The 14632-nt window shown below is 42.8% G+C and overlaps 2 protein-coding genes across 5 annotated transcripts in view; one reads left to right on the top strand and one right to left on the bottom strand.

Annotated features, from left to right (window-relative positions):
* Positions 1-4431, top strand: part of SON (SON DNA and RNA binding protein) — a 41498-nt gene extending 37067 nt beyond the window's left edge. For 2 of the 3 annotated variants that reach the window (XM_075033771.1, XM_075033772.1), the window contains exons 10-12: positions 907-975; positions 1062-1177; positions 1740-4431. In XM_075033771.1, the coding sequence (XP_074889872.1) occupies positions 907-975; positions 1062-1177; positions 1740-1898 (344 nt within the window). In that variant the 3' untranslated portion in view covers positions 1899-4431. Of the gene's footprint in view, positions 1-906; positions 976-1061; positions 1178-1739 lie in introns of those variants that run through there. The other variant, XR_012651282.1, reaches the window with a different exon arrangement.
* A 2685-nt stretch (positions 4432-7116) lies between these two features.
* On the bottom strand, positions 7117-13584 carry DONSON (DNA replication fork stabilization factor DONSON). 2 transcript variants are annotated; one of them, XM_075033775.1, is made up of 11 exons: positions 13054-13584; positions 12594-12674; positions 11514-11579; positions 11185-11388; positions 10638-10816; positions 9960-10138; positions 9738-9861; positions 9516-9617; positions 8669-8867; positions 7798-7998; positions 7117-7507 (listed from the first exon to the last, which is right to left on the bottom strand). In XM_075033775.1, the coding sequence occupies exons 1-11, from the start codon at positions 13324-13326 to the stop codon at positions 7370-7372; spliced, it is 1746 nt and encodes a 581-aa protein (XP_074889876.1). In that variant the 5' UTR covers positions 13327-13584; the 3' UTR covers positions 7117-7369. The 2 variants fall into 2 exon arrangements, with proteins under 2 accessions (XP_074889876.1, XP_074889875.1); XM_075033774.1 differs by lacking the exon at positions 11514-11579 and having other exon boundaries at positions 13054-13406.
* Between the last annotated feature and the right edge of the window lie 1048 nt (positions 13585-14632).

Raw genomic sequence — 14632 nt, 5'->3', positions numbered from 1 at the left:
TCACCAAAGTCAGGAACAGAAACAAATTGAGGTAAGAAACAAAGTCATATTGAAGGATTGAAGTCTGAGAAATTATAAAAAAACAGTCAGGTATTTTGTTTACGTGTATTTAAGGTAATGGCAAAATGAATGGAAAGAAACTTGAGTCACTTCATAAGCATGGCGTGGTTACTGGCATTTGATACGTTTTTGGCAATTGTTAAATTTTATTTCTTACTCTTGTAAGATTTTAAAAAGAAAAATGTTCAGCTTCCATGTTTCACAGTGACTTCCATTGGAACTTGTGCTTTTTGTATTGACTTGGGGCCCAGCTGCATGCTTTTTTGCTACTTTATATTCAGATGTGATTGGAATCATCGTAATTGGGCTGTGAACTTGCATGTCAAGGATAAATATTTGAATACTCTTAAATAAAGAGCGCACATGTTATAAGAACATCACTGCATTATTTGTATCATAAAAGAACATAATAGGTACGCTATTTACTGTTTTATGGAAATACTTCAAGTGCTTAGTATGTTAGAGGCAAACTGTTAAGGTAGTGGATGACTTTTGGGTTGCACAAAACAAATACTGAATGAGAGAATGTTTTAAAGTTTCACTCTTGTTCAGTGTTTCTCCAAAGAAGGCACAGAAGCTGAGGTGTTTCCCAGCTCACATTACGCTACTCAAAGTTTTCTTCTACCTGGCTTCTTAAGAGTCTTAATAGAGCAGTCAAGAAGAATGTTATGTGTAGTGTGGAGGGGAAAAAAATGCTGGATGAAAGGGAGGTCTGAAAGACTTCTGAAAAGAAGTTGTATGCTGTCTCCAGGTTTCATCTCCACTGATACATGTTATTGCTTTGCTGATGAGAATACAGAAACCAGCTGGGAATCATAAATGTAAACTTTATTGTGTTTTGTTTAGGGCTTGTTGCTGTGGGAGAGAAGGCACAAAAGAGATCTGGACATTATGTTGTGATGAAGGATCTTTCAGGTGAGATTCTTACTTGTCTAAAAAACTCATTTAAAATGATTGCTTTGATAGCAGCATTGAAATTTCAAATGCATTTTATCTTTAAGGTAAACATCCAGTTTCTGCGTTGATGGAGATCTGTAATAAAAGAAGATGGTCACCACCTGAATTTGTGTTGGTGGATGATAGTGGGCCTGATCATCGCAAACACTTCATCTTTAAGGTGTGCTTGAGTTCCCTTGTTTGCTGTTCATTTCTCTATTAAAGGTGATGTAAATTCATGTTTATGTTTGTATATAAACATAATAAGCCACCTCAGGGGTGGCTGAGGACTGCTAAGCAGTGTCTCAATGCTAAAATTTCAAAGTCCTGTTTCTGTAAAGGCCAAATCAGATCTCTCAAGCACATTAATCTGTAAATCCATCAAGAAACACGCTATTCCACTTCTTACTAAAATTACTAACCTTTGTGGTATCGTATTCTTGCTGTTTACTTGCAGGTGTGGTGTTCAGTTTTACTGTTGTAAAGGTAGTGAGCAAGATTTAGTTATTCTTGTCCTTCAGTTATCTTACGATGTGGGCATTCTTTTTCACAAAATAATCTTGTGTTAGCAGTTACTTTTTGGAAATGGTTGTGCTTACAGACCAGATGTGGATTTTGTCTACTGCTAAAGAGGAATGACATAGAGAATGTGCTTAAAGGAGCTGTGTAGCGCTTCTGTTTTAACAGAAGTGACGAGGCACTTTCTAACGCTTTCTTTTTTCCTCCCCTTCTTTCTTGAATAGGTGAGAGTCAATGGAAATGAATACAGGCCTACTTTTGCCAGCCTTAATAAGAAGCATGCTAAAGCCACAGCAGCAACTGCGGCTCTCCAAGCGATGGGACTTGTACCAAAGGAAAGCATGGTTAATACCACCATGTTTAGGAGTGCCTCACACCGCTAGATATTGTTTTTTATATTGACATTATTTCAGATAATTTTACTCTGCACAAAAATGGTATTTGCCCTTTCATGTTGTAAATACATTGGCAATTCCCACGTTGTAAAAACTGTACAGACACGTTCAGGTTTTTCTTTTGTACCATCAAAATGTATTTAAATCATACTTAGTTTTTGGTATGTTTATATTGTTTACATTAGTGATGTAATTATTTCTTAAATGACTAAATCAGACGACAGACTCTGGAGGCATCAGTAATCTAAACCCTTGTTTTAAAACTCATGCAATTTCTCTTCAATACGGAATGTTAACACTTTCATACTGTTTTGTACTATGCTGCAGTTTTCCCTGGTCTCAGTAAAGCTACTCGTGCACTTTTGCCAACAGCTGGTAAAAGGTCATGCGGCTTACCTTAGTCTAGTCGAGGCTGGCGTGTACTGCTGGACAGATACTGGGCCAGTACTGTGACCCCTGTGAGAAAGCATGCGGTGGTAGCCCTGTTGTACAGTGTTAGCGCTGCGACTTCTCTTCAAATTTTGTTTGGGGTTTAACTCGGTGGTGCACTGCGACTGGCCATACAGCCCATAATACTCTAGGACATACGTGATTAGGCAAAAGACTTGGCTTTCAAAGGGATGGCAGAAAGTCCAGCAATGGAACTGATGAGACTTGCAATGTAAAGGTGACTCTCCCTGCATGTTCTAAGAAGGGAGGTGATGGAGTTGTCTATTCCAAACAAATTAACACACTGCCTGATGTTGATTGTATGAATTTGTGGTTAATGTGAATTTTAAACTCTAACAAATCTACAACTGGATTCGGGGGGGGAGGGAGGGGATAGAATGATGCTTAAATTGTTGTACCCAACTTGGTCAATAAAGCAGCACAAGTTCATAATCTTAATCACTGGTCAGTAAACAGTAATTAAAATGTATGCCAAAACAACTTTTTGAAGAAACGCACAGTATAGAAGTATGCTTTATGAAGATTATCAACAGCTGTTAGGGTTGCAGAATCAGTTCTAGTCATTTTTGGTTGCTTTGGACTATTACCAAATTAACTCCTTGGGCTTAAATTTTCCATAATGGTACTCTGCCCTCAAGGAGACAGCCTGATCCAGAGTTTTGGCAGTTTGACAATGGAGAGGATGTAGAAAAGCTTTTCCTTCTTCTTTTTCTTTCTTTCTTTTTTTTTTTTTTTTTTAATTTAAGAAGTATTAGTATTTTAGCTATGCGCACTTTGAATTGGAAAGGGCATTGTATACCTCTTGCCAGATTTATCTTGAGTTACAAGCAGATTGCCAGGATTTACAGAATCTAGTAGTTCAAGTGTTTATTTCAGAAAAGTCTTCCTGAGGTCTCTTTGTGTTACATCTACTGACCACAGCTTCATCTGGGACAGGAATAAAATACAGTTCGTACGCAGTAAGGCTGTGCGCTTGCCTAAAGTGAGTGACCTTTGCAATGGTAGTAGGAACGTGGAGGTGAAGAATTACTAGTACCTCTTCTTCCACAAAATAAGGTGACTTGTGTGTATTCCGTCAACTGTTACGGAGCAAGGTGTCTGTCTTTGCCCTAAAGGGACAAGGATCAATGTCTCATGTTGTGTACAGCAGAGAAATGGTATTTGGTTCTCCACCACATACTTCAGAGAAATAAAGCCCCTTATTAGTCTGTCAAAGCGCTCTAGAAATGCCTAAGTTAATCTTAATTTTCATGGACGTAGTTGTCTTTAATTAAACTTTTTTTCCCTTTGGCTTCTCGCCTTCAGTCTTTGACTAAATATTTTAAGATCTCCTTGCCTCATTTGCTGAACTAGTTGGAAGGTGTGTATAAAAGGCCAAAAGTAAACATGATGGTACAGCAATGGAAAGATCTACTGTGGGAGAACTGGGTATTGTGTCTGTCTTAGCTAAAGTCTGGCTTTTTGATGTACGACTTAAAGTAATTAACTCGGGATGTGGGAGCAGCTCCTAATCAGACTTGTATTTAAATGTCTGGTTTGATAGAGGTGTAACATCAGAGATGTTGATCATTCTGTTTAGTCTTTTGTGTCCATGTCAGCACTGGTTTCACAGCTGTACAGTATCAGATCTGGGAACATACAATCTCTTGTACTTGTCATTTTGTTCTTTTTTTGGTCTATATTCCCCATGTATAATGTAAAGATACATGTTGTCTTGCAGCAGCAAGGAGCAGATGAATTCAGTCCCATTGAAGACTCCATTTACAAAATAACTATTTAGGCAAGTTCTGGATTTCATGCCTTAAAGATGTGGTACTGTATGTGGATTTAACCTTTGGTCTTAAGGAAGACTTAAGAAAAAAATTAAGGTCTGTCATGCCCTAATTATGACACTTCTTGATTTTGAGGTTTCTCTTTTAGTTTCATTCCTTGTTGTTTAGAATGATACATGAATCTAAAGCTAGTGCAGCAATGTGCTTCTGTTAAATTTGTAAATTTGAATTGGTTTGAGTGTCCTTTGCATGCAGGAATAGATAAGTAGTGATACATTAAAAAGAACAACTAGGAAACACTCTCTTGGAACCTGGTTATTTATGCAGCACTTCAGCTGTCTTAAAGGTGAATAGTCTGTGACTCCTACTGATGGAAGGCATGGTCTCTTTGGCTGTTGGATTTCCTTTTGCTGCAGAATTATTTTCCTAGAAGTAATCTCGCTGAAAGTGCTTCTGACTTCCCTGTGGTGAGGATGATTTTGGAACAGGTGCCCAAGAACTTGTAGCCAGCTTCCACCAGAAGGATTTCTTGGCAGTCTTCCCATTAGTAGTTTTTAAACAGTTAGGGCTGGAGGAGCAGGAAGGTGAACTTCCTATGCCTGGGAAAATTTGAAATTGCCTCTTAAAGTGCAAAAACTATATGAAGTCGTAATGCTACAGTCTCTCTAGCTCTTCCAAACAAATCACAGTCGTGATGAAAAGTCACCCATTTGGACAGGTTAAATAAATAAATCTTCGTGCTCTACAAGCATCTGGAATGATGGTAGTATTTGCTGAAAATACCTTGAGGTGGGAAGAGCAGGAGACTGGGGAGCATAATGCTGTAACTTTTGTAGGGAAAGTTCACTGGAGCCAAGTATGCTTCAAGAACAGCACTGAATCCCAGAGCTGTAAGCAACTGGAATATGCTTCTGAAATTACAGGCGAAGCTATGACTTAAAAACCAACAGGCAGTTTACAGTACGAGGAGCTACAGCTCCAGTGATGGCGCAAAGCACATGATAAAGAATTTGGTGGTGAATTTCTGAAATTGCACCACTCTAGATAATTTTTTTAAAATTACTGCAAGCTATTAATTGGCATTAGTGTCTCTTCGTAACTCTCACATGCTAGCTGTGAAAATACAAACTGGAACTGAAATTAATAGTAACTATTGTATTTCTTAGAAACAAATAGGCTTAAGTCCACATAGCAGAATGGTTATTGGCTTGATTAAAAGTGCTTACCCATAGAGGCAGCTACAGAATTGCTTTTTCCTATTGCTTTCAGTAACCTGTTGCATGTGCTAACATGCTCTACAAGGCGGCCAGTTCCTCAAGCACACGCTCTGGAGGTGCTGCCTGTTTCGGAGCTGGTGGGCTCTGAGCTCATGAGCAGCTTTCAGAAGGGCTCGCCTGCGTGACAGCAGGGGAAGTGTCACTCTGTGCAGCGCACCTGAATGTGGCGGCTGTGAGAACTGCTCTTGCTGACCTGTAGCGCTGGGGTAAAGGTCAGTTGACAGCAGACTGCAAAGCCCAGTAGTGGAGGCTATGACGATGGAGGCAGCCAAGCCAGATAAAAAAGGCACCGAGTTAACTGTTAACTCTCTTAAAATGTTACTGGAAACAAAAGTGTAGCTAACACACCAGCTGCTCTAGAAACCCAGTCTTCTGGTGTTCCCCACAATGACATTAGCACTGGCTTTTCACTCTTGCTGTCTGATGCTAATCAAAGGGGAAGAGTTCTGTAACCTGCTTCTAGATTAGTTAGGGAGAGGCGTAGAGATTAATTAAAGTCGGATTGTACTACCCTGAACTCCACCAGAAACAGAGTATTTGACATTATCAAAAGTATTTAATTCCTAAGGTGCCTTCTTCCATCATAAGAGAGGGACTTTCCCTTGATCTAGGTTTTCTAGATGTTGTCTTGTTCAGTGTACAGCTGATGTAGTGTCATGGTAGTTACTGTAAAGTAACAAATGTAAACATGAAGTATTCCAGTGTAAGTGTATACATGCTGTATTCTTGGGTTAGGATACTTCTGGTGGTGTCGCTATGAAGTAACTGAAAGGCAATGGAAGCTTTCATCATGCCTCCATCTGCGGTAACTTTAGGTGCCCACATTTTTAAGTTTACAGGCTGTTTCCTCAAGTAAGACCTGGCTACAGTCTAAGGTTACTGTTTCAGAATCGCACCTTCTGAGGTGGGGAGCACAGTGGCACTGTAGTAAGGATGAGGGTAGTGGACCACAGGGTGTGACCACTGCTTTATTTTCTGTGCAAAATACCAGTTGAATTAGAAATCTTGCTGGAGTGCACAAGCATGATGGTATTCTACATCTTGTTATTCAGATTTAGTAGTGTCTGCTGCAGTAATCTGATCACCTAATAGCTGTGTATAAAGTGACATACATGCCTCCAAACTAACAGCTTTGACTACCCGAAGTGAGACAGACTGCATGAAACCTGCTAATAGCTTCTGCTATTGCTATGCACAGCCAGAGTCTGGTCAGCAGCCCTCTGCTGCCTCTCATTTTCTCTATCTTTGATCAGGTGCCACAACTATTTTATTGCTCCAACTTGTTCTGATTCAGCAGGTTACTGTTTGTACAAATTGCTTCTTAAAAATCTAGCTCATTTTAACATAAGTGGGAATAGGAATTCTAGCAGCTATGCCAAGCAGTTCTAAGGAGTCAACCTTTTAATCTAATGTGGCTGCAGGCAGAACTCCATGCTTGTGTCCATCTGACTTTCATCTATCTTTGTGGAGTTCAGGGCTGACTCTAAACTAAGCGGTGCAACATAGCAACAAGAAGCTATCAAGCTTCTGGTAAGGTGCTGTAAGCAGTCTTGGAAGGGGTTTCACCAAGAATTGCACCCATCCAAAATGGTTACAAGTTACCTCACAGAGCAGTAGCAGAAATTCTGTACTTCAGAATAGAATTTGCATGTGCATGAAGAATACAGACCTTTCGGACGCAAGTCAGACCAATAAACCAGATAATGATGTTTTGTCAAGTTTTATTTAAAAAAGGCTTCCTAAAATACAAAAGGAGATGTCCAAGGCCACTGCCTTCATTTCCTTTAAAAGTCCTTTGAAGTGTTTTATGATGGGTGATGTGCAATAGTTGTAGTCTGTGATGTGCAACTAGATTGTATCCCTCCTGGTACTGCATAGGTGCTGCCCATGTAGAACCCAAATGAAGTACAGCAACTGCACACCAGAGACCATTCTCTTCCATTAAATGGAACTAGCATACCTAGGACTTCCAGGTATAAGCATAATCCTTCATTTCCAGAAATCGGATGGAAGATTTTCCCAGTGTTGGACACTGACTCAGTTGATCCAAAGTCTTAGGATGCAGTCCACATGTAGGAAGATCATTGCGTATGGTTTCCTGTGGAAATTCACATGAGGAAGAGAGACATGGAAGAATAGGTATTTGTTTGAAATACCTGTAGTTTTTAATGTTCATTTGTGTATCTCTGGGGAACTCCTGAAAAGCTAGTTTTCCGATTATTCCATTTCTGAGGCAATGACAAGCCCCAGGGACTGCCAGGTGGCGATCACAAGTAATCGGGTGTAAACCCACATATTAAGGGAAGGTTTTGCGTCACTCAGCGTCCTATGGTTTGTAATAAAGATACTATTCCTAACAGGAAAGATTGTCTCTGCTAGTTTCCTTACCTTATTTAAGGCAGGGCTTGCGTTAAACACAGCGGTTGGCTCATGTGTATACAATACAGCAGAGAACGCTCCCCTCTGCGCGGACTTGAGCAACATGGTCAATGAATGGAGGGAGTGAGGCATGACGGGGCCTACAATCTCCAAACTGAATATATCCTCATACGCCAAGTGAACCCTGGCTTTGGCATTTATACTTCGAGCCTGAAGACAAGACCACATAGGATTAGTTTTTGACACACCAAATCAAGTCCTAATTTTAATTTACTTTAATACTGCAGTGGCACAGTCCCATTAAAAGCTCAAAATACTTTTCAGTGTTGTTAACTTACTGTTCAATACACGAGTATTATGATCGTTTTACCGTCTTTGTAACAACTCCTAAAATGTACCCACTGTGATATGCAGGAATTCTATGCAGTATGAAGAAAGTTAACTGCAGAAGAACAGTATGAACTACTCTGGTGGAAGAAAACTGCACTACCTGTATTAACAGCATATCCTTTAGTACCCATCATCCCCTTAAAGTAACAGGTGGTAAGCCATGGTTCAGAGGCTTCCTTGTTGCAAGCAGCTGTGATAGTTTGAGACCCCATAAGATCTCAGGAGAATCTTTTAGTATCTGGGAAGTCTGCTTAACCTTCTTTATCAGAGTGTCAAGAATGGAAATACTGGGATTTCAGTTTAGCAGCATAGATCTATGTGGGTAGAGATGATTTAGGAGGCAGTCTGTATTGCGGTCAAAATGCTCACTCAGGCTATAGCAACAAAAATTACTCTGCGGTACCTGAGGGAAACTATACAAAGTCAGTATCTAATCTGCTGAGTGAAGAAACAACTCTATTAAAAAAATAGAGACGGTTGTGTTACTTACTTTGAGTGTTTGCATTGTTCCACCTCTGAAAGCAACAGGGGACAACAAAGTTGGTGGAAGCCCTGTTTGTGGACCTGCAGCAGCCACTAGGCTCTTACAGTTTATCAAGAAGTTCAGCAAGGTGAATGTGTTTGTTCCTTTCACTAATGCAAGGGATTCGGGTTTGTGATCCATCTGCACCTCATGCTTCTCCTTACGACTATATTGACTGGAGTCAAAGAAAAACCACAAGGATATGAAAAGCATCAATGCACCACAGGAAGAACTGGAGCAATGCAACTCCAGGAGAAACCTCCCTAGCCCCCTCTGACCAATCATGTCATTTAAACAAACAAAACCAAAAAACCCACCAAGCTTTACATTAATCCAGATTTGTTCTTCCAATATTAAGCAGCATCTTTTGGTTCCTCTGAAACACGTACAGGATCTCAGCAACAGCTGTTCTGGTCTACAGCTGTGTCCTTACTACACCACACTACTTCCAAGTGTAAACCTAGCCTACGTGAACATACACCCTTTTCTTTAAAAAAAAAGAAACAATCTAATGAGTCTTTCCAGTGAACCTAGATGTGAGGTGACACAATCAGTTTGTGACCTAATGGATCTTACAAAGTTACATTAACAATTCACAATGGCTCTTCCTTTCAAGAAGAAAAGCATCTAGAAATACTTGTCATAAAGAAACTCAGAAAGACATGCAGAGTCTCTTAATGTGCAGTAATGCAAGAATTAATGTTTGGAAATAAGTTCTCAAAAGCTTTTACAAAACTTAAACTTACACCACAAAAAGATAACATCTGCACAATTTTCCAGTGTCATACATCTTGATGTGCAAAAAAAAGGATACAGTTTAATAGAAATAGCATCTGGTTTCTTAACCTTGTCTTGGACTCCCATCTCCTCAAGCCAAGAGAAACTTTCATCATCGTCATCGCTTAGCGCTGGTTCCCTGGGAAACACAGAATCAGTGTTAGGAGGGCAATACTTCCTATGAAGGTTTTCCAAATAGAATGTGCAGGAGTCTGTAGATGCCCTGGAATTCTAGCATTGTAGAAGACTTATTACATACTCTCCGTCTTCCATGCTGTCGCCCACTTCGAGGCTGTTAGCAACTTCTGTTTCCAAATTCACTTCAGAGTTTTTCTGTTTCCTGGTTCTACATTCTTCTACCAAAGGTAAAGAAAACTCTATGCCTTGAACAGAGGAGGAAAGAAAGCAATGACTGGTTTTGTAACACAGCTAATGCACTTTATCAGTTATTCAAATCCTAGTTGGACTGGTTTCACCTTACCTTCATTTCTCATGGCTTCCCTTAAACCTCTAGTTGTGGGAGAAATTACAGCTGTGATAACGTCACTTCCCACAAGACCAGCTGCACGGAACAGGACAGTAAACTGGTAGGTACATACATAGAAGTAGGGACACAGCTTGGCTTTGAGCAGATTGTACAGAGAAGTAAAGCTGACAGACCTGCAAATTAGAATAAAACAATTCTGTAACTGAAGTTAATTCTTTGCCATTGACACATCAAACTGGATTTGGTTGGGTGGTACTGATATGTACTCTGCACAGGTTTGAGATCATACTGAATGATTAGCCAGATTTTCAGACGTGCTCAACGTCTAGGAAGCTGCACTCCTCTGAAATGCAGCCTGTTTGTGAGTACGATGCTCTTCCAGCATACTTGCTTTCTAGCACATGGGTTTACATGAAGCATCAAAGGCAACCTGCTAACAGGATTTATGGAAATCTACGCAAACTGACAACTAGGATTGGAGAAGGGCATTTAACACAAGAAGGTAGCTTTAGTCTTATATTTCCTTAACCTGGTCCTCAAAACAATGAGCATTCTAGCTGGGAAAAAAAAATAATAAAAAGCTTCCTCATAAAAATGGAAAGAACTTGTGCGTTAATTAAAATCCCATTGTCTTAATCTTACTAAAAACATCAGTTGTTTGGTTTCACTTACCAGTCACTCATTAGCACTTGTTGCAAGGCTTCATCCTGTGACCAAGGACTAGCCTTTCCAGCTATTTTTCTGTCTGCTCCAATCCGAGGGAACAGCTGCAGCCATGGCAGTGAAGGGTGAAGCCAGTAAACAAGGCTTTGCTGAAAGGCACAACGCAGTTCTGTCGACAGTTTTGGTTCCTAGATGTCAAAAAAGCATTTTATGAGGACAGTAATGCTTTACTTCAGGCAGCATTACAAGTGATGGATTAAAAAATTACTACATTAGATACTGAAAAAAAAATCCCGGGCTTGTGAATAAGCCAGACTGAAAAAAAATGGACACCAACCAGCAACTGCTCCACAGTTAAACGACCACTTGCTTAACACTGTTTGCCACTATAGGTACAAACCATGGATGGAATTAGATTAGTAGTCTAAATGAGCCTTATTCTTAATGCAAGACCAAAACAGAATCAAGCCTTCACTGCCAGCATGTTTAAGGAAAGGTGCAAAGGTACATTCTGCTTTCTAAAGCTGAAGCTTTGAGCTACCCTCCGAAGTATTACCTGTACGCTCTGTGGCAAGTTTGTTTCTGTAGCTCTACAATGCTGAGCAAATCCTTGAGCTTCCTCTTGTGCTTTTAAATGTTCTGCCCAGGTAAAAGGTTGGGAAGAAGTAAATAAAAGTCGTGTTTTAATACTCCAGTCTGCAGGAAACTCATGTCTTGGTGAGGGGGGAACTTCAGGTACAGCAACAGGTAAATGAAGGTCCTTACAAAACAGAAATAGCACCACTTACTTAACCACCAGAAAATTACCCCACCCCACCCCCCCTACATAGCTACCTATTTATATTTTAGCATGGTTAGGTCTCCTCCCATGTTGATTTAATATACCTTTCCTGGCAGGCAGACTGGATACTGGACTATGGCTATTACATGTAATGTCTTGAGTTTAGTAGCCTATAAAAAGACAAGTTAAACCTGTCATCTCCTGCATGTTTTTCTCCAATTCAGTGCAACAGCAAAAATGCCTAGCTCATTTTGATCCTAAGGAAGTACTCACATTAAGTTAAGAGACATACTTAAAAAAAAAAAAGCTTTTGCAGACAGATTTCCTGGATTCCAGGTTACACGGAGTTTGACTGTTCAAAGGCACAGTTTATACTGAACTGATTATTTTAGTCAGTAACAGATTCTAATAGAAATACAGCATTATATTGCTTATAAAAATGCAGAAGGGCGTTTTCATTCACAGAAGTCTTTCTAAAAGTCATAAACTAGGAACAGGTAAAAGGATGAATGACTCAACAAAAGAAAACTTAGCCTGAACTTTATGAAGACAAGAATTTACATGCCAAAACAGTTATTTCATTTCGCCCTCTCTTGGTGATTGAAATGTCAAGTGCTTCCTAGAGGATGCAAAAAAACCCCACTGGGGAGCTCTAGGACAGTTTTTTCTCTTTGAGAGGTCATTTTCCTATTCTGCTAAGTTAGTTTGAACTTAAGTTTCCGAACCCATAACAACATAAGACGTTGTCTGCTTGAAACTCTCTTTCAAGGACTAGTTTTCAGGTGTTGTCTCTTTCCTATGTGCCTGGTCAGGTTGTTTGTTCCCTTTCTGTAGCTGTATAAAAGACTGCAGGAGATGTATCACTTTGAAGAACATCCTTATCTCAGCAAAATATAAAACTAAGAAACAGAAGAATTATAGTAAACATGGTAATAAAACAGGAAGAAGACAACAACCTCTGTCAACCAGAACTCCAACAGTAGCAATGCCAGGCAGAAGGCTGACTTTTAAAAGACCGGCACTGTTAACGGCAAATGTCAAGGCAATTCAAGAAATTTCCTCGAACGCTGACGTTTTAGTGCATCACTTTATACAGAGATGGACCACCAAACACCGAGCTAAACACTTTCAGCATTTTCTGTGAACTGAGAACAGCTAGAGACGTTTTTTACACCGTTTCGTACATCGGTTGGGGTGAGGACGTTGCTTCTCTCAGAGGGCTCTGCTCTCCTGGCGGGCTTATCTTCACCAACAGCCTCCAAAAGCTGAACGAAAGAGGAGCGTAAGACGCAGCACGGAACAAGAGCCAGGTCGATAATTTGAGACGCCCGCTGCAGTGAAGTTTCCTCAGCGGGATGAAGCCCACCCGTGCTGCCACCCCCCGCCCCCCGGGGCGATCGGACGGCGCCTGCGCGGCCAAGCGCCGCGGCCGGGTCCGATCTGCGCGCAGAGCTGGGCCGGGACCCTGCTCTGTGGGCGGCAGCGGGCTCCGGGCCGCCTCAGGGCGATGGCTGCCGCTGCCGCTGCCGCCGCCCCCTCTCTGCCCGCGGGGCCCTTCCTCCCCTCGCCGCTCCGGCCCCACTCGTCACGGGGGGACGGAAACCCGCCGGCCACCGCGGGGCCGGGGCCGGAGCCCGGACCTACCTGCCAGAAGGACGCTGCCGAGGGGCTCCCGCCCGCCGGCGGCCGCCGGGCCCGCTCCGGCGGCGGGGGGGTGCCGGCCGCCCGCGGCGCGTTGTCCAGGCTGGAGAAGGGGTTGCGGCGGGCGGGCGCGGAGGGGGCCCGCGGGGCCGCGCCGCAGGGCGGGGGAGCGGCGGCGGCGGGCTCGCTCCTCCGCAGCCGTTTGCGCTTCAGCCGCAGCATGGCCGGCGGCTTCTTGAAGCCGGGCGAGTAGCCGGGCACGGCGGGGGCGGCCATGGCCGGGCGGCGCGGAGGTGCCGGGCGGGAGCCGCTGTCCCGGCTTGGCGCGAAAAGCGGCGAGCTCCGCCCCTGGGCGGTGAGGGGGGAACCCGGCGGCCGCCGCCATTTCGTCCGGCCCCCGGCGGGTCTCTGAGGAGACGACTCCTCCCGCCAGCCCCGGCGACTCGCCGCCGCTGGCCTGCCGCCGCTCTCCGCCCCGCTTCGGCTAGTAAATAAGAAAAGCGCTACTGCTAGAAAACGTAAATGGCTTTCTGAATCCGTGGCGAAGCCAGCCTGAACGGATTTCCCCCGTCAGGTATCCAGGTCGTCGCCACATGGCTGCACCGGGACAAAACCCACCTGTGCTAGATACCAGATACACCGTTCCAGTTGTGTGAAACGCGAGACCAAGCACACGCTGCCTGTTCGGGGCAGAAAACTAGATTTGATGGCGACTGATGGCCAGACTCTATGGCAGAAAGGCACCAATCCCCTCACCACCAAAAAACGGGCAGAAGTTTTCAGCCCACGCTAGACAGATGATCCTTTCCAAAATACAGCTCTGAAGGCCATTAAATAAAACGATGATGGATTATAAAACTAATGCAGATGCAAAGCTGGTTTTGAAGACATGTGGCTGCCCTTAACAGCAATCTATGCATCACCCACACGTCATCCGGCTGCACGGGGCTTGAGCTCACCGGAGCAGAAGCACCTGGGCGGCAGCCTGAGCTGGCAGGGCTCCTGGTGTGCCTCTCGCCATTATTAGCGCTATAGGAGACCACAGGCAGCCTCAGCAGCAAAGCACATGCGACGTTCCTGTCGAAGCTACAAAGGAAGAGGCGAACACCTGGCAGCCTTTCCCCCCAGACCCGGGGATCCTTGCTCCCACACTCAAAACTACTTTCTGCTTTCTTCTGTCGGGGGCTGTGCAAAAGAGGAAGCAATTGCTTAGGGAGCCTCATGAACCCTCTTGTTCAAGCACATGCAAATCTAAAGCCAGCATTATTAAAGAGCATTAGAAAATGCCGAGACATCTCAGCCAGATAAATGCACCAATAGGCAGCATAACACCCAAAGTACAGAGACAGGCGCTTCATAACCTGACCCAGCTGAAAGACAAAGACCACTTCAGCAATTGCTAGCCTTAGTCTATTGTACAAGGGGTTCAAAAGGCATTTATATATGTAGTTAGGAGCAACGTAGCTACTGACAAAAGATCTAGTAAAATAAAAACTATACTATAAAAATCTTTCTTCTGGAGTGTTGTCAGTGGTTGTGCCTGTTTTATTGAACCTTATTTTTAAACTCTTACTTTGTTTCC

This window comes from Buteo buteo, chromosome 8, assembly GCF_964188355.1.
Source record: "Buteo buteo chromosome 8, bButBut1.hap1.1, whole genome shotgun sequence".
Taxonomy (NCBI): Eukaryota; Metazoa; Chordata; class Aves; order Accipitriformes; family Accipitridae; genus Buteo; species Buteo buteo.
This window is presented reverse-complemented; position numbering and strand designations above follow the sequence as displayed.